This window comes from Ictidomys tridecemlineatus, chromosome 1 (genome assembly GCF_052094955.1).
Source record: "Ictidomys tridecemlineatus isolate mIctTri1 chromosome 1, mIctTri1.hap1, whole genome shotgun sequence".
In the NCBI taxonomy this organism is placed as follows: domain Eukaryota; kingdom Metazoa; phylum Chordata; class Mammalia; order Rodentia; family Sciuridae; genus Ictidomys; species Ictidomys tridecemlineatus.
Window position 1 is genome coordinate 12,854,301 of NC_135477.1, and position 27,897 is coordinate 12,882,197.

General features: G+C 42.2%; 3 protein-coding genes across 10 annotated transcripts in view; 2 read left to right on the plus strand and 1 right to left on the minus strand.

Moving 5' to 3' along the window:
- The window catches only part of Shtn1 (shootin 1), a 99,509-nt gene extending 94,610 nt beyond the window's left edge, over nucleotides 1–4,899 (plus strand). For 3 of the 5 annotated variants that reach the window (XM_078043794.1, XM_078043654.1, XM_078043739.1), the window contains one exon: nucleotides 1–4,899. In XM_078043794.1, coding sequence (XP_077899920.1) covers nucleotides 1–223 — 223 coding nt within the window. In that variant the 3' untranslated portion in view covers nucleotides 224–4,899. The other 2 variants (XR_013436659.1, XM_078043880.1) reach the window with 2 other exon arrangements.
- Nucleotides 4,541–27,586, minus strand: Eno4 (enolase 4). 3 transcript variants are annotated; one of them, XM_005320813.4, is made up of 14 exons: nucleotides 27,232–27,586; nucleotides 23,332–23,460; nucleotides 22,386–22,576; nucleotides 20,345–20,490; nucleotides 17,986–18,155; nucleotides 17,759–17,890; nucleotides 16,382–16,435; nucleotides 15,403–15,459; nucleotides 13,338–13,505; nucleotides 11,042–11,167; nucleotides 9,325–9,520; nucleotides 6,867–6,934; nucleotides 6,230–6,347; nucleotides 4,541–4,860 (listed from the first exon to the last, which is right to left on the minus strand). In XM_005320813.4, exons 1-14 carry the CDS (start codon nucleotides 27,394–27,396, stop codon nucleotides 4,718–4,720), a joined length of 1,863 nt encoding a protein of 620 aa, XP_005320870.1. In that variant the 5' UTR covers nucleotides 27,397–27,586; the 3' UTR covers nucleotides 4,541–4,717. The 3 variants fall into 3 exon arrangements, with proteins under 3 accessions (XP_005320870.1, XP_077900162.1, XP_040128440.1); XM_078044036.1 differs by lacking the exon at nucleotides 27,232–27,586 and adding an exon at nucleotides 25,158–27,153; XM_040272506.2 differs by lacking the exon at nucleotides 15,403–15,459 and having other exon boundaries at nucleotides 27,232–27,585.
- Nucleotides 27,258–27,897, plus strand: part of Hspa12a (heat shock protein family A (Hsp70) member 12A) — a 143,219-nt gene continuing 142,579 nt past the window's right edge. For both annotated transcript variants that reach the window (XM_040272498.2, XM_021723342.3), the window contains exon 1: nucleotides 27,258–27,397. In XM_040272498.2, the coding sequence (XP_040128432.2) occupies nucleotides 27,395–27,397 (3 nt within the window). In that variant the 5' untranslated portion in view covers nucleotides 27,258–27,394. The remainder of the gene's footprint in view (nucleotides 27,398–27,897) is intronic.

Sequence of the window (27,897 nt, forward strand, 5' to 3'; positions counted from 1 at the left end):
GCCTCCCAGTAACATTGGATACAGGAGAAAATACATTGGCAGTGAAAAACAAGATGAACCAGTTATAGTTTTAGATCCTGTTTCCTCACATGAACCCCAAACCAAAGACCAGGTTGTTGAAAAAGATCCAACTCAGTGCAAGGAGGAGGAAGGCAAAACTGAACCAGAATTCAAAGAAGACAGCGTTGAAACAACGAGAGAGACGGACAGCTCCAGCTGCTGATCTGCAAACCAGAAGGCTGGCTCTTGGGAAGTCCTTTTCAATAAGCACATGACTCATCTTGGTGTATTGTCAAGGGCTATAGACACTTTTCTCTGGTCACTGTACTCAATAGGTCTTTCCTGGTGTCACTTTTGTAAGTAGCAACTGTTATAAGCATAAGTGAGCTATTTAGCAAAATACACATTCTAAGTAGTTTTTGTTTTTTGATCTTTATAGGGATAAGGTATTTCCTAGTTACTATATGTATTAAGTATGACTTCTTTTAGAAGGTTACAAGACTCAGATGTTGATATCTTTTTAGGAAATGTGCATTACACTCATCAATTTTAGTAAGGCTGAAAGTTCAAGGTGTTTATAGATAATTGGGTAAACAGAACTGACCAACTCCACATGATTTAAAAAGCCCCCCCAAGAAGCTTCTGTTTAGGGTCTGGTCCTCTCTTGATGGACAAACTGCAGCAGCTTGGGAATGGTTGGGGTCTGTGGCATGCAAATAATATTCAAGGATAAATGCAGATAAACTTCAAACTCAGGAGCTGGCATCAAACTAGTAGTCCCTTGGGTCTGTGTTAACTGTTGGATGTTAACTGGGACTTCAGTGGGAATGTTCTGGTTGCCTGAATACAGAGTGGAGGGGCAGGTCCAAACCTCGAATTTCACAGTAATATCTTGGTAAACCATGTTTTCTGTCCTATGAGTTAATTGTGTTTTCCCATATACGAATGTGGCACAAGTACCATATTTTGTCACAGTTCTTATGTACAGTGAAGATAAGTGACAAGCACACATTTTTCTTGCTTCACTGCTGTTCTACATTACACAGGTTTATTTATTTTTTTCCCTTAAAGAAATTAAGTGGTAGTTAGTCTCTAAAAATACAATGTTTCAGGCTACCACAGTGAATAAATAGAAATGTAATCAGGGATTTTTTTAAAAAAAACTTATGCAGCTTTTCAAAGTTGATTGTTTCAAAATTGGTGTTTATTTAAAATAAGTGGTAATGTACTTGAATGCACTTTTTTATGACAACGATTCAGTAATGGTAATTTTACTATTAAAGAAAGTGAAAGGTTTAGTTTTGTTAGCATGACTCAGCATGTAGCTGTCAGGTGTTTCTCACCTAAGGGCAGGAGAAAATGATAGTAATAATTGCAGTAGTCGTATTGTATTTTTGCACGTGTGCTTGAGCATTGGAGAGGTGGGAGGCAGTGAACATACTTCCTCCAAGTGGAGACAATTATCTTCCTGTAGGTTCCTTATGCTCAACTCCTTCCATGTTCTTCCAGTGATGATTTTCCAGTTTCCTATCAGTTTACTCGTGAGGAATTAAAATGTAATGATTTTCAACTGTATATTTCCCTAACTGAATAATACTGCTCTATGGTATTTAACTACAAACTGATGAATTCGCTTAGATGAGTTCTGTTATGCTGTGATTTGAACTCTCCTCACCAGAAAGTATTAAAAGAGAGAGAAAAAAAAAAAAAAGCACCAACAGTTTCCATTAAGGGTCAATTGTGGTTATTGACTTGTTGTTTTGGTTTTGGTTTTGGTGGTGCTGGGGTCTGAACTCCAGAGCTTTGCATATGCTACCTCGAAGCTACATCCCCAACCCCAAAACTCAGCCAACCTTGACATTCTTTAATAAGATATTTGTATAAGTTGATGAGTTTAGTAATTTTTGATGACACACAGAATGGTTTCCATTGAGCAGCTCTCCTCTGTTTCTGCCATGGCCTGCTGGTGTGTGCGTTGTTTGTGGTTAGGAATATGAACACCACGCATGCCAGCAGGATAACATGGTTATAAAAACACCTTTGTGTCCAGTAAAAATACTTCCTGTTTGGTGAGACGTGCCACCTGGGCCAGGCTGCAGTCCGCACCTGGTGCCATGTTCTCTTTCCAAGCTGCCTACTGTCCTTCCCCCGTGACCACGACACACCTTAAGTTACTGTGACATAAAGATATTTGAAGATCGTTTACTCACCTTTTTCCTACAGTTTTTCCCTTTCACCTCAGTTTTCAGGTTTGCCCCTGCTGGGGGTAACTGTCAACAAAGCAGCTGGTCCCAGATAGTAAGAAATGGGGAGACCAGTGTTTCTGTCTTAAAGGTATGTTCTTGGCTATTTACACCCAAAACATATACCACTTTAAAACTGGGAGGAACCCCATGTTTTTGTTTTCTCTAAAAGGGCATTTGTTTCTCCTTCTCTCTGGGGGATAATAGATTAAATCTCTGCTAGTTTTCTTAACTAACGTTGATATACTTTCATAACCACAGTGAGACAGAGGAATAGAGGTCCTGTATGCTGTTGCTTCTTAAAAAAAGAAAAAATGTCTCTCTCTTCTCTGGAAGAATAAGAAGAATTGAATTAAAATTCTTGCACCTTTTGTGTCTGAGCTAGTCTCAAACTCCTCACCCACAGTCATTTTAGCAATTGATCAGCCCCATGGAAGTTCTGATTGTCAGGGTCACCAGGGCCATTAGCACCCAGCCTTGTTTGGTCTGAGTAAAAAGAAGATGGATATTTTGGCTCCAACTGTTCATCAATAATTCCTCCTTCCTTACCTTTGTTAACAGTAAAAGGTTTGTTGGAAATGGAGTAGTACAGGTACAAATTACTGTTGATTCTTTTTCCAGAACATTCTTAGGTTGAGTGTAAGGTAAATGATAAGTCTGTGTCAGGGAATCTTAAAAACAGAGCCTGAGTTATTTTCCTAAATGCACACTACGTGTGTGTAATCACTTCATCATGTGATAACCTCAGCTTCTGTGCTGACAGCTGTGGGTGGTGTGTAACCGCCCGCCATCACCACTGACCTCAGAAGGGCAGGCAGTCCTCGCGACAGGGTCAGAATGGTTTAAACTGGGATATGCCTAGTTTCTTTCATCTATTTTGCAGATAGTGGAATTATTATTATATATGTTTTATATTACATAAAAGAGAGACTATAAATAGAAAGTATTCTTGGGGCCCTAAGTCTAAATTTAAATGCTTGCTGTCCATAGGTGAGCCCAGACCTCAAGTGAGGTTAGCGTGAGTGGACTGTGCTTTGTGTTGAAATTAAAGTGCTGATCTGGTGAAGGTGATAAGTCACCTCTTTGGTTAATTGAATTTAATTAGTTTTTGCTCTGGTTTCATTGATTTTATTATAATTCATGTCACAGTTTGGGGGCACACTTAAGATTTATGTATGTGTGTGCATCTGAGGATATTCGTCCTCCCTTTAAAATGAACTTTCCTTCCAGTTTGTCCTGCCTAGTGTTGGTCAGGAGAGGTGGACACAGTTCTCCCAGCTTAGAGTGATACCAACCAGTTCTCTATCCCAGTCCAAGTCCAACTTGAACTGCTCTGAGTCTGCCATGGAGCCAACTTTAGATGGTAACTTCAGCTCTGCCAAAAGGTCATTAAGTCTCCTTGTTCATACTTTTCAAAAGGAGAGGCCTTCTGTGTGCTTGGTAAAAATGTAGAGACTGTGTCTGAAGTCCAGGTTCAGCTAACTCTCCTACAGGTCAGTTCATGGCAATTTATGTAAATTTTAACTAAAGGAAATGGTAGCCCTTTTAACAGAGAACCCAGCCATATAAAGCAGTGGGACATGATCATATCTCTAGATGTGTGTTTGAGTTTATTTACTATCTCCTCTGCTGTAACACTAGCTTTCAGAGAGCCAGGTCAGCAGCATCTCACTTCTAAACACTCGCTAATCACTTTTTAAATGGTGCTGTATAAACAACTGGATATTTAAGAACCACAGGATTATTTATTCACTGATGTACTGTACTTATTAATCTATACCCATTCTTGTTCTAAAACAGATCTAAGGAGATTTACAAAGATAATATATAAGGAAAACTAAAATTTAAGAGGAAGCAGGAAGGAGAGGAAAGGGAATTGCTTGTAGAGAAGTGAAATAAAGCTGTTTGGTGGTTGAAAACAAGGCGACGCTCTGCTCCTATGAGGTTGGCCACAGAAAGGCCAGGTGGGGTTGGGGAGCAGATGAGCCCAGGAGATGGCACCTACTTCCAGCACCAAGAGCTTCTTGCTGAATTAGGTTTTTGCTTTTGAGATGTTCTGCTCGGTAAAGGGTGAGGTGTTTGACTGAATGCCAACATGTCACACAAAAGAGGGTGCCCCAAAAGTGTGACTCCAGTTGTAACTAAATGAACAAAACCAGAGCTAAACTAATTATTTTGTTTCAACAGTACAAGTATTGGCCTCTGATAAAAGCAGAACATGATCTTGAAAAGTGGACAAAAGATCCCGTGTTCCCATGGAAATATGATGGCTTAAAAAAAAAAGTTCACAGATAAAATTTCAGGCAAACACACCATATGAGTATATTACCAAACAGCTAAATTAAAAGAAAAAAAAGAGCGCATGAGTTGGTGGTGCTTAAGAGCAGACTCGGTGCAGGGATGTACTTCACAGCTGTCAGCCCGACACTCACTGCACGCCGTGCCTTGCACTACTGCCCCTGGCTGGAAGAGGCTCACATTTTGGCCAACTCCTCTACAACCTCCGTGGGGAAGATGGGCTCTGGAGGCTCAAGCAGCTCACCAGCACCAGCAGCCGCCTCAAGGGCCTTCTCAGCATCCTCATTAAAGTAAAAAAAAGTGTGTTCTTCTTTGAAACCTATTAAAAACAACAAAAATAAATTTACTGTCTAATGTAGCTGTGCTGATATTATATATCACATGATTTGAATGACATCATCGCCAAAACTATCAATAGGAGTCACATCACTATCAGAAAAGTACCCAGAACCACTTAAACCAGGTCCGCCTTTGGTTAGGCATTAACTGTGCTATACCATACACACCTAACAGGACATTCTACAGTGTTTGATGTGCTGTGACAGAGCTTAGCAGAAAAGGGTACCAGGAAAAACTAGAGGAGAGGCCCACACTGCTTGAATGCAGACCACCTGCTCCAAGAGGACCAGGGGCAGACTTGGACTATTCCAATCAGGCCCACAGTGGTAGTTTTAGTGGTTGAGATTTTGCCAATATCCTCTAATCAAAGGTGGTAGTGGAGAGATTGGTTTTGACTGTTTTGGGTCCTCTTAGCATGTAGTGACCAGTGTCTGAGAAATTCTCAACTAATCCATTTTGGAACCCCCAGATGGCTGCACTAACACCTGAGGAGGGCTTGTCCCTCTGGTTCCTAGGTTTGTGATGCTCTGAAGCAGCTGTGTTCCTTGTGAAGTGGCTGGAAATGTGAGAGGCCATTTAAGGAAACTGTGGCCTCTTCTAGTCAAGATGACAGACAACATGTAGAACAATACAATATAACACATTTGAAAAAAATGAGCTTTTGTGTTACACACTTTTAAACAACCAGATTCACTGTTGATACCTTTACATGACTCAAAATTGGTCTCTCAATTATACTTTCATTTTCTGTGGATTAAAAATCACAATTTTTACTGGTCTCTTAAAATGTCCCTGCATGCCACGGTCTCCTTTCAGGTATCACAATAGTAATATAAAAAATAAAAATGTATGTTTAGGATGTTTCTCTCCAACCACTACACAAGGTGCTTCCTCATATCAGATTTATAAAGGTAGCATTTCTTAAACGATCAGTTGATTTCTCTTGAGATCTTAGCCTTCCCAATATACAGTAGAATTAGCACACTGCCTCCTGGTTTTAAGTAAACCAGGTTGCCCCCAAGAACCATCAGAAAAACATCTGCCTTTAACTTTCAAACTGTGCAAAGAAACCTTAAGGATAATTTGGACCATGACAAAAGGTAGTCTTGGAGATTCCAATCAATTAATTCTATTGAAAAGCATCAGGCCAGATTTTAATACTCAGGTAAACAGATAATCCATTAAGGCAACAATGTGCATTGTGGCAAGTGCCATCTTAGTTTTGTCAGCACTTATTTATAGTCTTTGGATTCCCCTGCCCTCCTGCCGAGGGACTTCTATTCCCCCTGGTCCAATCTTTGTTCTCTTATTCATGGCGAAGTGAAAACAAAGGAGAAGGCAGCACGTACCCAGCGTTCCCTCGTGGACCAGTTCCTCCTCTATAGTCAGAAGGCGGTTGTATTTAGTCACCCATTCACCACGAGAAAGGCCCCCCAACTTGATAAACCGGACCCCGAGTCCAACGGCCTGAAGAGGAAACATTTTGGATGGGAGGGTCATGTTTTGCTGAGCTACAACAATGATTTGAAGAGAAGAGCTGTCGCGGTGTTGTGCAGGGGTTTCCCCCTTGTATCTTCATATTGTATCTTTATGGAAGTAAAGTGACCTGCTCACAAACCGAGAGTTTGAAAGGCAGGCAGATGGTGTGACTGACTGTCCATCAGGCGCTTTACTAGTCGTGTAAGCATGCTGATTTTATCTAAGAATAGGCTGGCCTTTCTCACTTCATTTTAGGAGGGAAGATTGCAGGGACACACCCCAGTCATTTAAGTGCGCTCGTCATTTTCCTTGGACTTCAATTTTGCTGCTTTTTTAAAAGTTCAAAGATTAGCTCTTTACAAAAGGTAGCAGTCTGGGAGGAAGCAAGTCTATTTCATAAAAGGTTACATGACTTTCTCCACCAAAGACAGCATTTCTCTGAAATACCAATTCGTGATAAAAGCAGTGTTTTGGCAATTCTGCAATTGACCAGTGTTCAGCACTTACCAAATCGACAAGGCTGTCATCAGGAGACTCTCCTTCTGTACTTCCAAGGATGGTGAGGTGCTTCTTACCTGGGAGAGCAACTCCTGTCAGTTTTGTGTGGTGGCAGAAGCAGTTCACACATAACAGCCATGGGGTTCAAATTAGAAATTGGCCAGAGATTTAAAACTTAAACTTTAAGAATTTAAAAGTTTTAATTTTAAGAACAGAGAGCGGAGTCAATTATTTGACCACCTAAGAGTTCTAAGGTAGACACTTGCATTTTCTCATCTGAACATTGTGCTGGGTTTATCTGTTTAGTCTTCTTTCTAGTAGCTTAGGTGCTGTGGGCACTATATACCACATTTCATCACATTTAAGATTTGTTACTTATGAGGTGCACTGCCATTTTATCACCACTAGAAAGGAAGAAATGTTCACTTCGGATCGACATGTTTCTAGGACCTCAGCTCCAAGACATGATTCATTCTGTTGCTATTCCACATAAGAAAATACGTGTCTTCAAGTCAGTGAACTGTGGTAAGTACATGGGCAGCGACTGTGGAGTTGATAGCCTGTATTATGACTTTCTCACTTCATATAGAATTTTATTCAAAGGCATCTGTCTTTATGGATATTTAGAAGAGCAATATGGGTAGTATTTAATCATTTGAAGGCCTCAGGACCCTTAAAGTTTGCCAAAGCCTATGAAGGGCACAGGCCAGAGTCCTTACTGTGGCGACAGTTTGCCATCTACAGTGATGACAGAATGCCTACTGAGGGGTGGGCCTGAGGGGAAAGGTCATCTGACTCAGATGACTGCCCTGCCTGCCATTCCGTCCTCTGGCACCTGCCCTGGCCCCTGGCTGCCAGTCAGGCTCTTAGTCCTGCTCTGGGTCTGAGACTGCCCTTGTGTCTAGTTTCCAAAGCCTGTTCATGGTATTCATGTGTCTGGCACCGTACATAAGGACCCACGATGCCCATGAACTCACTGGGGTTCACAGTCCAGTGGGAGATATCAGCCATTAAATAATCAGACATTGTGGTCAGCACTACAAAAAGAAAATATGCGATAGTACAAGGAAGGTTCGGAGCAGAATCAGGGTGGGGGAGGTCTGAGGAGGCCTATGCATTCATGGGCATTTCACTTAGGACTTGAAGGATGAGTAGCTAGCCAGGTAGATGGCCCAGAGAAAGGCATTCTAGAGCAAAGGAAAAGCATGTGCAGGCTGAGAGGTAGGAAAGAGTTTGAAAGTTTCGGAATTAAAAAAGTAAGCATGGGCAGTGGGATGAGCACAGTGTTGTGGGGAAGCTATTTAACCCCGCCATGGCTCATTTCTCTTAGGTAAATGGAGGGACAGTGTGTGCTGTGCACTTCACAGGGCTGCAGTGAGCATTAAAACCAAAGCTAAACGCCTTATGTACTACACAGAGATGCTCTTCTCTGCCATTCCAGGCCAATCAAAAAAAAAAAACAAAAACAAAACTTTTCAGCTGTCCCCAGAGCTGGGCTAAGGACCTGCTTCCAGATGCTTCCTTGATGCTACCCAATTTGCCCACCTGCCCAGCAGCTTCCCATTGCTGTAGGTGAACCTGCCTCTGCCCCTAGTCACTGTACTCAACAGAAAACTGCCTGCTTGTGCTGATGGGGTCCTCTTGCTGCCTGTTTTTCTTAACTGGGGAACTAGACCCATTCCCTGCTGCAGGTGATCCAGTTCAAACTCTGATCCCTCCACCAGACTTCCCTAAGGCAAGGCAAGTTCAAGTGGCTAAATTGATTTCAATCAAGTAACGTTACATCCTTACTCTGTACTTAGGCTCTGCTCTCTAGAGCACAAAGTGATAGTGAACAGAGGGAATCTGTAACACCTTAGCCAAGTGACATAGGCCAACTGCCTCTGTCTCTGTCTCTGTCTCTGCAGCTCCCTGGTGGTGCCTGACACCTTGTCCTTTGTGAGTGCTAAGCTGACTTCCTGAGCTTTCAACACTGTGCTCTGTCTAGAAATCTGACTGGAGTACCAGCTATTCTGTCCACTATTCTGTCCACTATTCAGAGTCCGTGACCTAGCCTTTAGCTGTAAGGTTCTGGGTTTCTCTAAAGCTTTTCTATCACCTAAGCTCACAGCCTCAAGCAAACTGAGAAATGTGCTAGTGGCTGTGCCTTATAAGAAATCAGGCCTTGCTCCTCCTGTTAGGGGCTGAAAAGCCCTTCCCACTGTGAAGCTGATGGGGTAGCCTTGATCACACCTGTGTGGTGGCCCTCAGTATGGGGGATGACCTGGTAGACTAGGGCTGTTTCTGGAACCTTGTGAATCACCAAGTTATGGTTTGTTTTCCAGCACTGAATCTCCCATAAAATGGCTGGGTTTTCTTTTCTTTGGAGATTTATTCCTTGCTTTTTAGTAACTTGGGTACACTTCATATTTTTGGCTTCTTGTATAACCAGATCATTATGAGTCTTTCAGATCTGTATTTTACTCACTGTCAATAATGTTGGTTATTTCCACCAAGTCAGACATAGTAGTTTGGTTTGTATGTTTTATGATCAGTCCATGGGATCTGGGGCTGCCGATACCTCCTTGCTCTAGAAGTTTAGAAATGCTTTTGGATGCAGTTCCTGCAATTATGTAGCACCTGGAACTGAGAGCATTATAGATGCTGTCCCACTGTTCAGCGTCCTGGGTAAATATTTAAGAATTGATCATTCTAATGTACAGTACACAATCACAAGCCTCAGGAATCATATAGCACATAATCAAAGTCATACACTTTTCCTGAGATACACAAAACATTTTCTTTCACATCCATGCCTGAGTGATTCCTGTACCATAGCCACACAAATTAGCAAGCTTCAAGGAAGATAAACTTCAAGTGATTTAATTTGAATTAAAAAATCTTGTGAATAAAATGTGAATGTGCTAAATGCCATTCCCACATTGACTGTGGTGTTCTGAAAACCCAGGCTGTTCTCATCCACTGTACCACCCCTAATGCTGTTCACAACTCACTGGATAGAAGATTTTTCTGTTATTTCTGATAAACGTAAAACTGAAAAGATAGGACCTTGCCAGGGCTTTCTGCCATCTTTCTGAAGGCCCTTCCCTGTTTTTATTGGTGAGGGTGTCATATGAAATGAAATGCTTATTTAACAAATGGTGTGTGTGTCTGTATATATTTGTATATGCACAAATCTACACACAAGGTCATTCACTAGGCTAATTTCAACCTACCCCATTAGAACTGACCACACAGGTGCCCCCTATCACAGGAAAAAAAAGCTGAGGCTGGGGGCTGGGGTTGTGGCTCAGCAGTAGAGCGCTAGTCTAGCATATGCAGGGCCCTGGGTTTGATCCTCAGCACCACATAAAAATAAATAAAATAAAGTTATTGTGTTCAACTACTTCTGAAAAATAAATATTAAAAAAAAAAAGCTGTGGTCAGAGCCTCAGAACTGTCCTCACGAGGAGAGTCTGGCATGAGTTCAATGGGTGTCTTCTGAGAGTACTGATAAGTAGCGGAGGCCAGGAAAGGATGGAAGGAACTGTCCCCAGGTCTCAATAAGAAAGGATGTTTGTCTGTCTTTTCAATATACTATGGACTCTCAAATTCATTAAATCAAGAATTCTAATTTTGGAGTTTGAAGGTGGGAGAGATGACCTTCTATGATCTGTAGACAATGCTTGTCGGGTGCATTTGTTTAAACAGGACAAAAATCTCAGTATCTCAAACCCTTTTTTAAAAGATGGCTTTTTGTTACTTTTATGCATATATAGTAACTGGATTTAGGTTAAAAAATATTTGGCCTCGCAGAAGTCCTGTTTCCATGAGCACATGAAAATGACATATGATTAACCCACTGAAGCACCAGCGAGCACAGCGGGGGTGGCTTCCATCAGCTAGGTTGCTTGTAAATACACAGGTACTCCTGAAGGGCTGGCGAATGGCTTGTTTCATTCCACAGACAGGCATGCTCCCAGGTAATTGTGTTTCTGCTATTCATTTGCTTAGTAAGTGCCTTTCTCATAAATGCCAAAAGAAAGCAAGTTAACCCCAGCCCAAATTATAACACATTCCAAATGTCAGAGATCCAAAAGAATGAGGTTTTATTCTGTTTTGTTGTAAAATGCAAAAGGTAAGCCTGCTTACTTTATAGCGTGTAAAATATATGTTATAAAATATAAAAGGTGGGCCCTGCTTACCTCCTTCCTGAAAGGATCAATTAAGGCTATAATGTAAGGGTACTTGTTGATCAAATCCACATACAGGTCAACCATCTCGGCAGCGCTCTTGTAGACGCCCGCCATCACCTCGTACTTTCCTTTGCTCTGATGAGTATAAGGAAAACGGTAAAACAAAGAATAAGCAATGGACTCTTCAGATGTTAAAGATGCAATTCAAATTCCTTTCTGTTCATTTCATATGAAATACTGTCAGCAGATTCAAGTCACATTCCTCTAATAAATTTATGCATTTGGCTTCAAATATCTTTAAAAGATTATCCTAGGAAGCCAAGTCACTGTTCCTCTTGATGCCTTTGGAATTCTTCCCACAGACATCAGATGAAGCCTTCTGCACAAAAACCCAACAGGTACAGAGTGGGAGGGGACTTGTTTTTTATTTAGACTTCTGATATGGTGCCAGGTGCCCAGCTGCCTGGGTAGGTGGACAATAGCATGAATTCGTAAAACAATGAACAGAATAGCAGTGCAAACCTGCCCACTCTCTAGAACCCACTGTCTTGCAACTCACTGTGATCAAATGATTTGTTTCCTTTACTGTAAATATTCTAAACTTTGAAAACAGGGCTAGGCTTTGGAGTACTAACAACCAATATGGAATGTGAACGAAGGCACTTTGTTTTCAGGGAGTATGAAACTTCCAGAGGGAACCATACTGTCCTAAAATGAGATTCTAGGGCAATCCCACTTAGCTGAGTTATTAAGTATGGAAATAAACAGGGCTGGAAGATTCAGGGTTGTCTTTTTGCCAAAGCTCCTGACGTTCAAAGCTATGTGCAGGGGTAGTGCCTGGGGTATCCGGGCTCTGAGAGGGAGATAGGACAGAGAGATGGCTGTTTTGCTTGCTGATGGCTTCCAGCCACTGCTGCTGACAAACCGTGGAATTAAGAAGATTCCTAAGAAGTCCATAATTGAAGAGATTTTATAGGGCTTTTTCCTTCCTTTATAAAGCATTAAGAACTTTTAGCTTCTGTGATGCATAACTTTAAACTCCTATCTTGTCAGGGAGGAAATGCTAATGACTTTGAACTAATATGATTATAAGAATTATATGATATAAAGCTAATACATTTTACTGAATATAAGCAATAAATACCCATCTAGTCAGCTGTAGCAATCAGTATCTTCATAGTTCTGGGTATACATTGCTGATGAAAACATGCAATTATTTTTCTTAATGGTATGCCTAGGAACCAATCATTATGTGAAGACTTGGGAATTAAACATTCCTTTATGTGCTTAGTTTCTTTAAAAAAGTAAAAGAACTTTAGAAAGCAGCCCAAACTTACGGCTCTTATATACCATTCAAAACTTCCTTTGTAGTCAAAGTTAGGATCACAGTTAAAGAAAAAAACGTATTTTGTCACGTCCCCTGAATTTGACATTAATTACCAACTCTATAAATGCCTGTCAATATGCTGCCATTTTATAAAACTGAGACTCAGTATTTGTATATTTGGAAATGGGAAGTATATATGTGTGTGAGACAGAAAGCTTCCAGAGTTCCTAGAATACAGATTTCCCAAGTGTAAAGGTACTTAGTTGTATGAATCTGAGGAAGTAAGGACAGAACCTGTTTTCCATTTTCTTCCTCTTTAAAAGATCTCTCTAGTGGCCTGATCAGCAGATAGTATGTCATCACTGAGAGTCTGTTTCCCCAACCAAGGCTGGGGATGATACTTTAATGTATCTAGTTGGATAAAAACTTCAATCACCTAGAAATATTTTTCTATAAAAAGTGAGGGCTGGGGTTGCATCTCGGTGGTAGAGTACTTGCCTATCGAGTGTGAGGCCCTGGGTTTGATCCCCAGAATTGCAAAAATAAGAAGTGAGTCACAGCATAAATTCTTAAGAACCACTTGTCTATCAAGTCCTTGCTACAACTGATCCACTTTTCATGCTTGACAAATTCAGCATTTACCAAGTGACTACACTCAGTAAAATATACCAGTTGGTTATTTTTCAGTAGCGTTCATGATTGCAATGTAAGTTACCTATTTTATTCATTTATTATAGAATTCCTATATATGAGCATGGCATTTTATCTTATTATTTTTAAAAATTATATAGTTGTTATTCATTGGTGATTAGCTAATTTGGCTTTCTCAACTCCATTTAGATGAGATCCCTCACACAATATTAAAACCAAAAAAAAAAGGCATCTGTTGGAAAATATTCCAGTAAGCCCTTCTTTTGAATTTTCATTTAAAAATCATGGACCTTAACAAGAAGTGAATGTTCTCAAGTAGAAACTTACATAGTCTATCAGCTCATGGCCGGCACAGTTGATGGCTAGATGCAGATTGGTTCCCAGTTCCAGCCCCAAGTTGGCACAGATTCCCTGTATTAGAAGCAGCAGCTGTTCTACGGTGTCGCAGGTAATGATCAAACAACCAAGATGGGACATCTTGCTAGTGATGGGTGGCTACACGGTCAGAAGAAAATGATGAATGTCAGCCCAGCACATTAAGGTCCTGAGATAGTCCTAGCTCATGACGGGACACAGCTCTCCAAGACCAAGTCCTTCCATTCTTGATTAATCCTACTTTCCAGGTCCCACTTTCAGGACTTTGGGCATATGATTTACCTGCGCTATCTGCCTATATTATTGTTTTATCAGCTCTGTCACTGTGCATGGGGCTAGCTAGCCTAAGCCACCACCACTAGGTCAGTAAATCTCCAGGCTGTCCCTGTAAATGTCCACCAGACTCCAACTCACCAGTCCTCTTCCTCAAAACTTGCCCTTTCTTATGTTCTGTTTTCCTGTAAATGAACATAACTGCTAAAACTTAAAAAATGTAATCCTCCTTCAGCATAAGTCTTATTTTCAGAAGGATTGAAGACTTTGGTTAAAAAGATGCATTACTGGGGATAGATTTTAGTAAGGAAGATCTGGGGACCCAAATGACCCCAGGAAAAAGCAGCTGTTTGTTTCTACTGCAAGGTCAGCCTTGACGTGCCCTCACCTATATTGTTACATTATGATTGCAAGGTGAAGCAATACCCGTGGTTCTGAGGGCTTAAGAGTAGATGTGAACCTAGGTATAAATATTAGTAATGGCACTAATTATAAGAACATCCAACATTTTTAATGTCAATAATAGGAAGCTTCTATTGAGCAAGCAAAGAAACAACTGGGAAATTTTTGCCTATTGATTGAGTTTAGTAAAGCTACAGCTGAATTCCATGAAGCAAATGCACCTGTTCCTTATGCTAACACCATGAAGCAGGACTGCCATTATCTCCATTTTACCAAGATGACGTGATCTGGGACAGATTTTAATGCTGGCACACCTTAACTCTGGTGTGGTAGCTTCTCCAGAACCTATTATCTAACCTGTTTCTAACAGGGAAAAAAACAAATTTTTTTTTAAAGGGAAGCTGATCACAGGGCAGATCTTGGCCTCAGCCTCTCAGTATATGCAAGACAACCTGCTGGAATGAAGAGGACAATGTTAATTGGTCAACGCTTCTCCATCCCCACCTCTCTTACAAGGCCTAATTAGAGTGTTGTGCTCATTCCAACATATAACTGCCAAGGATTTTAGTTGCTGATGAATTTATTCACATTTTCTTAAGTTTCTTTCTGAGCTGCCCCCTCTTTGTTGACTTCAACAGACTCTGAAGTCCCTGACTGTGTGCTGGGACTGCTGCCTTACCCAGAGACGCTGTAGACCTGAGAGGCCACCCGCCTGCATCACCTCCAGAGTTCTCACTGAAGATACTTTGGAAAGTTAGACATATATAATAGGTACATGTATCAGAGCATCCACAATCACCAAAGTGACTGACCAGTGAAATTAGCTGACCTCCCAAGGCTCTGGAGGCCAAGTGGCCACTTTTCACAAGGATGGTTTGCCTGAACTCTCCTGGCAAACTCTTGAGTTCCCACAATGGCTCCTCTCACGTAGTGCTTTTCAAAACCAGAGAGAAGGAATGGCTATCTTTTTGTGCCATTTTCATTCTATCATTGGTAGTGGCAGAATTAAAATCTAAAACATCTAAAAGCCTTTCAGCTAGTTAAGGGGACATTCAGCTTCCTAAGCCCTTCACTGTAGGGTCAGATATAATCCTGTTCCTCATAAATGCTCCCGAGTCCTCTGAGACTTTGGCAGGCTGACAGCTGCTGGCAGCCATGGCCAGGTAGCCTGTTGCTGGTAAGGCAGTGGCCAACTGATGTTCCAGCTCTGGGTTGGTGCCCTTAAAGCAACATCACCCTGTGTTTTCCATTTGTCTTGAAGCAAAGTAACTATGGGAGAGAAAACGAAGCAGGTTACATAAAGCACCCTACAGAAGTGTGGTGAACACCTTTGTATACGCACTTGACCTCTTTTGCTTCCATTAGGTCCTTTTTTGGTCTCCACTTTTGGAGGAGGGGGCTGTGGAATAGAAGGTAAAAACATAACCACTTGGGATTTTGAGACTTAGCTGTGGCAGCAAGAAGAGTTAAGATCTTCTAACTATCCACTTATGGGGACTGCACAGCCACACTGCAAATCTCAGACACAGACACCCACGCACATATACACAAGGAGGATAAGTCCAGCTACTCCCTACTTTTTTAAGTCCCATTCTGTAAATTCAGGCACATATTTCCTTTAGTTCACCCTTACCTTCTGCCCCCAGTCACACACAGGGGTGTGCATACCCATAGATTTGTGTTTCTACTCTTGGGAATGAAGTATTTGCACATCAAGTGGAACTCCTGCTCTCTTTTGCCAGAGGATGCAAAATCCCCTCTTGGTCTTAAGGAGTATTATTACCTTCTACCATTGGATTTGCTTCTATAGGCCCAACATATTGTTTCTAATATTCTCAGGGTATGTGTGTATATATATGTGTGTGTGATACACACACACACACACACACACACACACACTTTCTCTTGCAGAGTGGATTTGGGTTTTGGAAATAGCCAATGGTCCTTAAATCCTTTACAAATTCCTTAAGGATGATGTTAGCACAGAGCCAGCTACCTCAGAAATCAAAATGAGAGTCTGTCCTCCCAGCTTCTCAGGAGGCTGAGGCAGGACGATCACAAGTTCCAGGCTAGCCTGGGCAACTTAATGAACCCTGTCTCAAAAAAAGAAAAAATAAATCTTCAAACTGAGATTGTTTAATACATTTAGAAAATGGATCCATAGCAAATGAGGAATGTATGCACTTGGTTTGCATAAGAAACCCAAAATAAATGTATTTTCTATAGCAGTAATACCAATATTGACTTAATGACAAAATGAAATAGGAGTTCGATGCTAGAAGGCAAAGGTCAGTAACTAGACACTATGGATCGTTACTTACCGATTCCATTACTTTGTTAATTTGTTTCTGAATTTCCAGAAGCATCTCCACACCCTGTAAGTAGAGTAACCATCATCTTCTAAAACTGTTGTCTACAAATATTAAATGCGAACACTTACACCACCTGTCTGTTCCTAACTCAGAATATTTGTAGAGTCCCTGAAAATGGCCCCCAGTTGGTGGACAGAGTGAGCTGCAGAATTGGAAGATTAAATGTTAAATCTCCAGCCCCCAGCTTGCATTTGACTGAGCATGAGCAAAAGCCTCTGTCTCAGCCTCCTCATTGCTCAGAATTGACTAGCCCTGTGATTGGACCAAGTTAATTTCAGACTCTTTCATGGTCTTTAAGCCAACCTAGTCAACATTATTGCAATACGTGTCACAGGTCAACAACGTAGTCTGGATAAGAGTGGCCAAATCAGTTTAAATCCACTTTCACTTAAAAATTCAAGAGTGTGCTCTGAGGATGACATAAAGAAGGCATGCTGAGGCCTCTGGTGCCAAGCAGCACAAGTACTATCCAAAGGAAAGATCCTGATGAGGGGATCCAAATCTGACCTGGCAGATGGTGAGCAAGACAGCAATCTGTCTTCTGTGACTAATCAATTGCAAGGTAATAATGATTTTGCTGAAGAAAGAATTCTCATAAAGAAAGCATCCTGAGGGTTTATTTTAAAACCTAGTTCCACTAACTTAGAAAAATATCAGTCTTTATTCCGGGAGGTGTGAGAGGAAGCTTCCTGAACTTTTTCTGAGCGTGTAGACTGCAGAACATACACCTTTAGCTCTCCTGACTGGCAGAACAATTCGTGGAGATCCAAAGAGGCATAATGGCTCTTTCAGGCCACTGAAGAGCAACATAGACAACACTAGCCCACCTCTGAGAAATGAGGATGAAATTTAGGATTCCTTTCTTCCTTCCATATATATGCACTAAACACCCCTTACGTGCCAGGCAATCTGCTAGGCCTGGAATTCTTCACAGAGTGGGCTGCCAGGAAAGTGCCAGCTTCCACTAGCTACTGCCAATTAAAAAAAAAATGAAGGGCACAGACTTCCCAACTCCCCCAGGTAACAACCATCCCTCACCACAGAGGTCTCCAGAGTCACTTGCTCCTTGCTTCTCTGATTCAGAGGCATGAGCCAGTGCTGTGTCAAACCAGACATCAACGGGGTCTGCTCCCTTTGGGGGTCTTACTTTCTTCCCACTTTCCTGATTTCCCTAAAATATTTTTTCTTGTTTTTAATTCTCTTTCCCTTTGGTGTCATAAGGGAGCTATGTTTAAAAAAAATCATCAATGATGGAGTATTTGGTTTTTTCTTTACTTTAAAAAAAATTTTTTTAAGAAAATGTAGTCTGGGAGTAATATAAGATACTTGTTTGGTTGTCAATCCAGGATGGGGAATGCAAATCACTTCTTTCATTAAATTTAATTTTCCAGGTGATGACTTCCCACAGCTGGCGAGAGATACCATCAGCAAAGGCATAGTTAGTGTTGTTGGCTGTTCCTAAAATAAGAGGAAAGAAGGGGAAAATGAGAAATGTGGTTCATTCACATTGAGCCCCTCAGGGCTTCTCATGGTGGAATAAAACAAATCCTAACCTGATTGTGCTTCAGCAATGCAATGTTCAAGTACAGAGGAATACTGCCCAGTATAGCGCTGGTTTTGGCAATAGCTAGTGACACAGCTCCTATGGCCATACTGCCGCAGAGCACGGGTTCAGCAGGTTCTGCAGGCGGGATAGGTTTCTCTGTGATGGTTTCCTTCCTTCCTGGAGGAAAAAGGAGAAAAGATTCTAGGAAGTTGGACTGTCACACAACTGTACCTTAAATGCTTCACGGATAGCTGGGAATGCCCAGCAAAAAATGAAGGTTGAAAACAGGCTAGGAAGAACCTGTTCTCCACCTCAAGTGCCCAGAAGTTTTCTGTTTGATTTCACTTACCGATCCCCCCAAAATTCTGAACTGTGAATTTTGTCTAAGCAATTTGAGGCCAATGCAATATCAACTCCTTCAGTTGTCAAATGAGGTAGATGTTTGTTATCCAACATCCTATGTAAGTGAGCTGGGGCTTCAAGAGATGAAAAAACTTGTGCAATATGTTACAAAAAGTGAATGAAGAAAGGATTTGGATGGTTTTTTTTTTTAATTCTAACTCCTTTGCTTCTCTGCATTTCTTTGAGCTGCTGCATACCCCACCTTCTGTTAAGCATCTAGTCAATGTGTATATCTAACTTGCCACCTTCTTCACCAATCCTAAACTCATGTTTGCTTCCGTGTTATTTACCATTTCTAGAAATGCCTTAGGCCCAGTAGTCTACCCAGAATCTTTGCCATCTTTCACAGGTTCTCAGCCATGCTGTCTGATCAGGTACCACAGAATTCATCATCAACCTGTAATGTTCTCTTGTCCTCCCCACCACAGGTACTGACCCTGGCTCAGGTCCTCAGTGGAAATGAGATGCCTAAGCAGCCAGCAGATATCCAGATACCTAGATATCTAGTGCCTAGCAAGTTACTGTCCCCTCCTACATTTTCTCCTCTCATAAAGTCTAAGTTCTTTCAGTCAGAAGCAGCTGCCAAATGAACATCCATTGGTGGCCTGTATTGTAACTCAATAGTGACCATCTCACTCTTGGGACAGAAGACAGGTCTAGCATGATTCTGTTCGTAATGGGGCCCATTTAAAATTAAAAGCCCCAAATTGTTTTTTCCTTCTTAGCCTCAGCCATTTCCCCTTAACCTATTCATTAAGCTATTTTCTCTATCACAGCTTCCTACAGGTGATAGTCTCACACTGAGAATGGAAGCTAAACTGCCCCTGCCCCCAAATCTCTGGCACCAGCACAATTTGGAAAATCAGAATCATAACATAATCTTTCAGCTAGCACAGCCTGGCTGAATCTACATATGTATATTTCCTGGCTTTGTTCCTATAAATCATAATATTCAGAAGGCAGATTAGCTGTCTTTCCAGTTTGGGCCAAATTATGATTAAATTCATTTTTCTTTTTGTATCATTTTCTCTCATTTCAGATTTGGGTGGGTGATTGAATCTAGTCAGTTGGGACCCCGGGAGGCCTCTGGCCTGGGTCCCAGGAACATTTTGCCTTGGTCAATTCTCTTCCCTTTGCTGGACCTCAGCAGCTGCTATTAATGAAATAAAGGACCTGTCTCCATGGTCTCTTTGGTCACTTTTTGGTCTGGTGCTCTGTTATTCATCGGTACCCACATTTACTGGGTGGTTGGCTGTGCCTGGCATCATGCTAGACTTTAGCAATGGCAAGCTGAATGAGGCAGGAGTCACTCATCCCCGCAGGGAACCCTCAGTTTAGTAGACATAAAAGCACAATTACAGCAGAAGTTCCAGCACTCACACACCGGAGGGGCTAATGTTAGCTACCTATTGGAAGACAGGAAGCAAAGGGCAAAGTGATACCTGTATAATTTGCTTTAAAATACTAAAGTTGCTTAAAGAAAATGTTTATTTACGTGTGACATAAGCCCGAGAAAGTGTTGGTTTCAGAAAGTGTCGGATTTACATTATATCAAAGGATTCAGTATTCTAAAATATGGAGTGGCCCTTTGATTACTTAATGGCAATTTACTGAGGAGATGAAAGTTCCCCAGTGTCATCCCATCCCCACCCTACCACTCATTGCCACTGTTCAATGTACTTTAACTTCTTTCTTTATTTTTTGTAGTGCTGGAGATCAAACCTCTACACTGACCTTCACCCACAGTCCTCAATGCACTTAATTTACCAAGTGTTCACTTCTAAGTGATAAACTAATCATTTTTTCTCAAAAATAAAAATGGAGGGTAATGTGGGTCCAACTTAGCACAGCAGCTTCAAGCAGGGACATGGCATGGAGGGTGGGTGGCACTTGGCTGAGAGCCAGCCAGCCTTTCTTTCTCTCATGTTTGTCACTAAAGGTTCTGAAGATGTCTGGCCACCAACCTGGCTTCTGCCCTTTCTTTTTGACAGGAGGCGGAGCGGGTGGTGGTGGCATTACAGGTGGAGGTACTGGCGCTACTGACTCTTCCAGGCTCTTCTCTAGTTCTTTCCTTTCCTTGTCTTCTTGTACTTTATTTGCGAAGAATAACCTTAATGGCGAGAAAACAGCTTTACAGTGACATTTAGGAATACCACTCTGTGCTTTTGGTTGAGTTTTAGAGTTGACCTGACCCCAGTGTGCTTCAATAATATGCTCTATGGCAACTTAAGGACAAGTCAGCTTTAATTTCCAAGACCTAAAAAGAATGCTGGTGTTATAAAACTGTGTTCAAGAACTGAAATTCATTTTGGCCTAGAAAGAAATGTTTAATGATTTTCAGGGGCTCATTTTTTAAATTACTTGAGTTCTGTTTGCATTTTTAAAAATTACACACACACACATACATTTTAGTCCGATGGACCTTTATTTTATTCATTTATTTATACATGGTGCTGAGAATTGAACCCAGGGCATCACACATGCTAGGCAAGGGCTCTACCACTGAACCACAACCCCAGCCCTCTGTTTGCAATTTCAAAGTAAAATTTAAAGACCTGGGGCTGGGATGTGGCTCAAGTGGTAGCACACTCACCTGGCACGCGTGAGGCACTGGGTTCGACCCTCAGCATCACGTAAAAATAAAATTAAAAATATTATGTCCACCTAAAACTAAAAAATAAATATAAAAAAATTAAAAACCTAATTTGATGAAGGGCTACTCAATTATTTTTGTATAAATGACATTCGGAAGACAAATCCTTCAAGAATACACAATGGAATACACAAAAAGCAGTATGTGGCTGATGTCTTATTTTTGGAAGAGGAAACTGGGGGTCTTTAAAGGGAATACTTTTAAAAAGTTTGGGAAACGCTACTTAAGTGCAACTAGGCAACAATTTTACTCCCCCAGAATAAATAAATTTAAAAAAAAAGACTAAAAATTTCCATAGACAAAAAGCAAGCAAATAAAAAGACATGGGAATCAGATTTACATTATATTTGTGAAATAATCTAGATGCTAGTGAGGCAGTGCCTTTAACGGACCGAGAGAAATTGATTTGGACATAGAATTCTATATTCAGCCAAACTATCAATCATGAAAACAAAGTACTAACATTTCCACATACATCAGAACTCAACAACCTTACTTCCCATATACCCTCTCTCACCTGTACTTTCTAATAGAATCCATCAAGTCAAAAAAGGAAAATATGGAATCCAGAAACAGGAGAACATAAATCTTTATGATATCTCTATGGTAGACCCAGAGAGGAACCAGTCCAGGAGCAAGCCCCCCTCCCCCAAATTAATATGTGGAATGGCATTCAAAACCTCCAAGAGAACCAAAAACTACTTCACCAAGTCTTTTACAAAGGTAAAAGACTCTGAGGCAAACTAAAACGTTATACACAATTTAAAAAGTGATAAAGCTTAAGGAAAGAGAATCCAGTTGGCCTTTGCTTGGCCAAGGGGGTTGAGGCCTTAGGCCTGCACAACAGGAAAAGTGATTAACCCGTTACTTGGTGCAGTACCGAGCTGTACTTACACAGCCCTTTCTGAAAAATGCTTCCTTGGTTTTTGATTTTTGGAGTCAACCCATGAGCTAAGCATGAAAAGACTTGGTTGTTGGAGGACAGGGTATAAGCAACAGCCATTGTGACTACATGGAAGGACATGAGCAGCTCAAAAGGTGGCCCCTGAAGGGGTGAGAAGAGGGAGAGGACATTATCTGGATTTGTAACTTGATCCTTCCCTTGTGCTGAATCCTAGGGATGCTGTATGCCTGAGAAAAAGACAAAAAGGCCCTATGTAACCTTACATAGTAAGATTTTAATAGCAGGATTTTCAGCAGAAAGACCATATTTTATGTTAAATTTTGCTGCCTTAATATATGCTTTTTAAATTGACTTCCCAACTCTGTAAATTTCTGACTTATTGGCAGGTGAAAGGTAGACAATAGACTCTATATATTCTTGATGGTTTCTATTTCAATGGAGGCTATACCTGAGCATGTGATCCACCTGGGCCTGGTTGGAGGGCACCAGGCCCCGCAACTCCTCGGTGATGGTCTCATTGACCCACTGTATGGCGGTGCTCACTGCCAGGCCCCTTTCCACCTCCTCTGCCTCCACCACCTCTGGCAAAGCATTCTCGTGGACCTCAAAGTGAGTGGGGATCATGACGGAGCAGATGTTCTGAAAATAACATGAATGTGATCTATGGTTTCTCTATTTCTCACAGTAAATAGGAAATTGGATTAATCCATCTTTTAACATGCATGGTCTTTATCACCAATTCCAAAGGAAATGAGAATATGTATAATTTTCTTTGAGATATTTTTATAGTTGTTGAAACTGTAAAACCTGACTTCATGAAACATTTAAAATTATTACTTCTTAAAATGTAGTAAACCCTACACTGAACTTTATTTTTTATCACTACCTCTTCAATAAATAGCTATAAGGATATAAACATGTTTAATCATAATTATTCTCCTAGAGTTTGTAGCAAAATTAATTTCTAACAAATATGGTGCAATTAAGGCGAATTAAAATGAATTTCTGAAATTATTTAAATGAATCATTTAAATCAATCTACATATCTATAAATCTATATATAAATATACAAACCTATAAACCTGTATGTTGATTTATTAAACTCATCACATTAGTAATTTCAGAGTTTTAAAACTATTTTTACCTCATTTTTTTTTTGTTCATCTTGGATATTCCTCAGGTTAGCATGTCACATTTGTATCAAAATTACACTTAAACATAACAAAAATATAAATCATGGTTGGTTGACTCACATTTACTCGACTAGCTATGAACTATATTTTTTACAAACACTGGATTTGAAAGCATTAATTTTCTACAGTTTAGACAAAAGTTGCTAATAAATGCAGTGGATTCAAGAAGTGTTAAAGAACACATTTTAAACTGGCTCATACCTTGGGAAAATTTTGAATGGTGCAGAATATTTCCACTTGTAGGGTTGGAAGCCCCAGTCCATCCAGTACATTTTTACCCACTATTTTGCATAGGGTGGGAGGCTTTGCAAGTTTAGAAAAGTAGTTTGCCTTCAACACACACAGACACACAAAAACAAAAATCAGAATAGCACATCTAATTTATCTTCAAAAGGTTGTTCACATTTACACTAGTTTAACAAAACCTCTCCATGAGTGTCCTTCCTGGCACTGGGGTTAGACTACAGCTCCATGGGAATAGGCTTGCTCTCACCATCATTGAGATTTGGATTCTACCCTACGATAAGTCTCTGGCACATGGGGCAATGTGCTGTCATTGGAAATCTCAATGGAAACCATGATACTTTTCTTAATCTAAACTTTAAGGTCTCATGTCATTCCTGAAAGCCTTCTGATAGTCAACTCAATTCCCTAATATATCTCTAGAACTCTGTGACACGTTCAAATTTAATAACCCTGTGGAGGACTGAATTTTATCCCTCCCAGCAAGGCACCTGATCTTTAAAGGATGAAGACTAGTGCAGTCACTGCATCGCACTAGCTCATGCGTAGTCCTACATGGGCAAAAAAGCTCATAGGGAACTTAGAACTAGCCATTTCACTGAGGTGGAAAAGCAGAAGCCAACTGGAAGTGATCCAAGGAAGAGAGTGAGGAAAGAGAAGGAAGCTAAGGTGGAAAGCCCACTCCAGGACCCTGAGTGAAAAATCTCCAGGTGGTGGTTCACTGCAGAGGAACTGGGGTGAGGAGAGGATAGAAGCAAGGAAAGCGAAGCTGCACCCTCCTCACTCTCTTTATTTCCATTTAGCAGATTAGGTCTCTGGTCATTCATTTAAAGAGCCAGTGGCTTCAGCCTAGACAACAGGTATTCTAACACAGCAACAAGCCAGCTCAAAGGTGGGGCCTTGCAGACCTGAAGCAGAAGCAATTTCCAGCCATCTGAGCATTTAAGGATGGTGGTTTGTGTGCTACAAAGTAAGTGCCTAAATGAATGTGGATATACTTAAGGGATGAAAAATGTTACTAAGCTTATATAATTTGTGTTCAACAAGTACCAAGTGCCTAGGACCTTCAGTGTACCATATTGCGTTTGGAGGGGAAAGGAACTAACATTTCCAAGTGCTTAATACTTTTCATTGACCCACTCTATGGCCGTGCTCACTGCCAGGCCCCTTTCTACCTCCTCTGCTTCCACCAGCTCTGGCAAGCATGGTGGAAGCATTCTTATGGACCTCAAAGTGACTATGTCTTCCTTTCACTATGGTATCACACACCATAGTGCTTGGCATAAATAGATTATTTAAATTAATGATTATCAGACTCATCCCTGGGCACTCTGTGTATATTTTGTTATCAGATTCCCAATCTGTTTAAGGTAGGTGGTATCATCTCCATTCCACAGAGGAGCAAATTGAGCTCCAGAGAAATAAAACGTCCAAGATTGCATTCCCATGTTTTAATGATCTAAAGCTTTAAACAGTCTTCCTTGGAACTTAGTGGCAGAAACCATTTATTGGCTCAGAATTCTGCTGAGTTGCACTCAACTGGGGCATTCTTTCACTGGTTGTGTCTGGGTTCTCCTATGCAGATGAAATCATCTGGAAGCTTGACAAGGGCCAGAATAGCCAGGGGCTGGCTGGGCAGCCGTCTTTCTCACAGGGACCCTGGCTGCGTGACATCTGCCAAGGCCTCTTTGTATGATCTCTCTCTCTCCAGCAGGATAATTGGACTTCCTCACAGCATGAGGACTAGCTTCCAAGAAGACAAGTCTCAATATGCCAGCACTTACCAAGCCTTTGGACATGCCTGCCAAGGTCCTATTGATCAAAGCCAGTCACATGGCTGAGCCTGGAGTCAATGTGGAAGGGACTTCCATCAGAGGTTCACATTGGAGATGTGTCCATTGGGGGCCCAGAAATGTAATAATCTCCCACAGCTAGTAAGTGCTGGAGCTAAGGATCAAACCCAGATCTGCCTGATTTCCAACCAAGGCTCCTTCATTCATGAGTTTTATGATGAGGAAACACACTACATTGCTGTTGCCTGCAGGGATCTTCTCCATCCCTGAATTCCTATGAAGCCTGAGAAACAGGAGAAATGATAATTGAGGTAAACACTTAGATGATGGATAGTATTTCAACAGGCAGACATGCAGGAAAGTGGAGGATAGATACTTCAGGCAGATGAGCATGAAGAAGCAGGTGAAACTTCAGGCAGTAGGGGACAGCAGTCCAGTGTAGAGGAGCAGGGATCGGGAAGTAGAAGATAAGCCTGTTACTGGAGGGAGCGGCTAAACACCATGTACCACAGTGTGTGATCTTATTTAGCAAGGAAAGGGAAATCTCTGGAGATTTCCGAGCAAGAGAATTAGGGTGAGAGAGTGTGAGGAACTCAGGCAGCACTATGAAGAATGGACTGGAAAGACTAGATGAAATAGGGATGGCCCAAACTAGGGAATGACTAAGAAAATGAAAGGAGGTTGTGTTTTTGCCATTGCAATTTCTGAACATCCTTCAAAGCTCTCTTGGCCAATACAGACTACAGGGATCTTCCCCATCCCAGAATTCCTTTAATAGACAAAGTGAGCTATTCCTCAATCTAGCACACAATCCTTTATCACCATAGCTTTTACTCCATTTATTATATCAGTGACTAGTGTCCCTAAACAATTTATAAGCTGCCAGATACTTGTACTCTGCTAGATAAAAGGACGCAGAGCTGGCTTGATTTTTTCCCCCTCATCACTGAGAAAATAATTTAAATTCAAGGATCACAGGCTCTTTGTTTGGAAAAGGAGAATCACTTTTACCTCACCGTGGTTCTAAGGATTAGTGAGATAACATTCAGCACAAAGCACAGGGTCTCAGTGAACATAAGGCACCTGGACCCTCCAAAAACCTTTGATGTATACACCATGGATGGAAGGTACATTCACAGTGTTCTGTCAACTGCTCAGACGTAAGTTTGTGCACTCACAGCACATCATGCTCCGTCACAGTACTTGCACACTTTGCTTGTCCTTCTGCCACCTCCTCGCTTCCCATTACCATAGTGCAAACTTCCACCAGCCCAACCACACTGCCTTCCAGATGCTGTGTTGCCTAGTAGTTAGGGATCTGTAAACACATGCCTTCCTTTCAACTGCTCACCACTTAAGGAAGGCTAAGGCATGTGCCAGATTTCAGGGTTGGGCAGAGGACTGTGGGACATGGTAAGAAAGGCCCCTATGCTCAGTTCTCTAGAGCTGATGCAAAGGAATACAGTACACATAGGAAATGCGATATATCCACCCAAAGACTCCTGGTGCAGGAAAATGTGGACAGGGCTTCTGCGCGAAAAGGTGAAGTTTAAGGAGTAGCTGGCCCTGATAGAGGAGCTGGCACAAGCCAAAGAGCATAGGCCTGAAATTCGAGTGACACTTGGAAGCAAGGGGAGCCAGCTGGATGAGGCCCTGGATGGGTTGAGGCCAAATCCTAGCAAATGCCAGGACGTTGGTCCCCCGGTCGAAATGGGGCCATTGAAGGTTGATGACTGAGAAGGAGCCACTCCAATCCGCATGTAAAAGACCACGGGGCAGGAAGGCACAGGGGCAGCCAGGCTCTGAGCTGTCGCCGCAGCTACAAATCTGTATACAGTCCTTTGTGCTGTGGCGGCCTCCTTTCCGGCACTTTCCCTGTGGAGAGCCCTTCGCCCCAGGGGTCGTTGCCTCGTTCTCTCGCCGCCTCCAATGTCTCCAAACCCCTACCACCAGTCCCGGCGCCGCCGCGCATGCGCAGTTCTTGGCGCAAGCGCAGCGCGTTGCCGCAGCGTGGGGCGGGGGGAGAGGGGCTGGAGGGAGGAGGGTGAGCGTCCCAGGTCCCTACCAGGTGTCCGTAGACGTCGGCAGGCTGGAGGTAGAAGGTGGAGTTGAGCAGCTCTTCCAGCTTGCGCGGGACGTCGTTCTCCCGGTAGTACTCCATCGCCTGCTGCTTCAGCTTCTGCAGCTCCCTAGTGATCCCACAGCTGCCGCCGCCGCGTTCTTCCCCCATGGTAGGAGATTTAAGGCTACAGCGGGGTTTAGCCTGGGGGCCCGCGAGCGTCCTTTCGTCGCTAGGCAACGCAACGCAACGAGATCCCGACCCCAGATCTCGCGAGGTTCCACCTGCCGCTGGGACCTCTCACTCCTTCCCGACCCCCTCGCGCCCCTCTCCCTCCCTCTCCTGAGGGGTTGATTCAGGGGTTGGGCTCTGAGACTGTCCCAGCTTCGTTTTCACCACTTTTCCCCGACGATTTTCCAGATGGGGAAACATTTAACCATTCCCTGAAGGGCGTTTTGCAGGAGCAGGGGAGCGTTGACCCCACTTCCACTTGGGGCACGAACCCAAGTTCGTGCTTCCCAGTGGCCCTGGGACTCGGCGGTGCAGCCTTCGCCGTCCGCCTCCTCGTTCCTCGAGGCCAGCGAGCTCCTCTGGTTTCGAGGGTGGCCCGCGCCTGGCAGGCCTCGTCCCCTGGAGGCAGGGACAAGAGAACCCAGGCTGTTGGTACGCAAC

What these genes read in the sequence shown, in the direction of transcription:
- Eno4 (XM_005320813.4), bottom strand. Translation starts at nt 27,396, where the DNA reads ATGGGGGAAGAACGCGGCGGCGGCAGCTGTGGGATCACTAGGGAGCTG. An exon ending in TTAACAAAGTAATGGAATCG is followed by an intron (nt 15,460 to 16,381) that starts GTAAGTAACGAT and finishes TCTATTCCACAG; the next exon opens with CCCCCTCCTCCAAAAGTGGA. An exon ending in AATAACCAACATTATTGACA is followed by an intron (nt 6,935 to 9,324) that starts GTGAGTAAAATA and finishes TTGCTCTCCCAG; the next exon opens with GTAAGAAGCACCTCACCATC.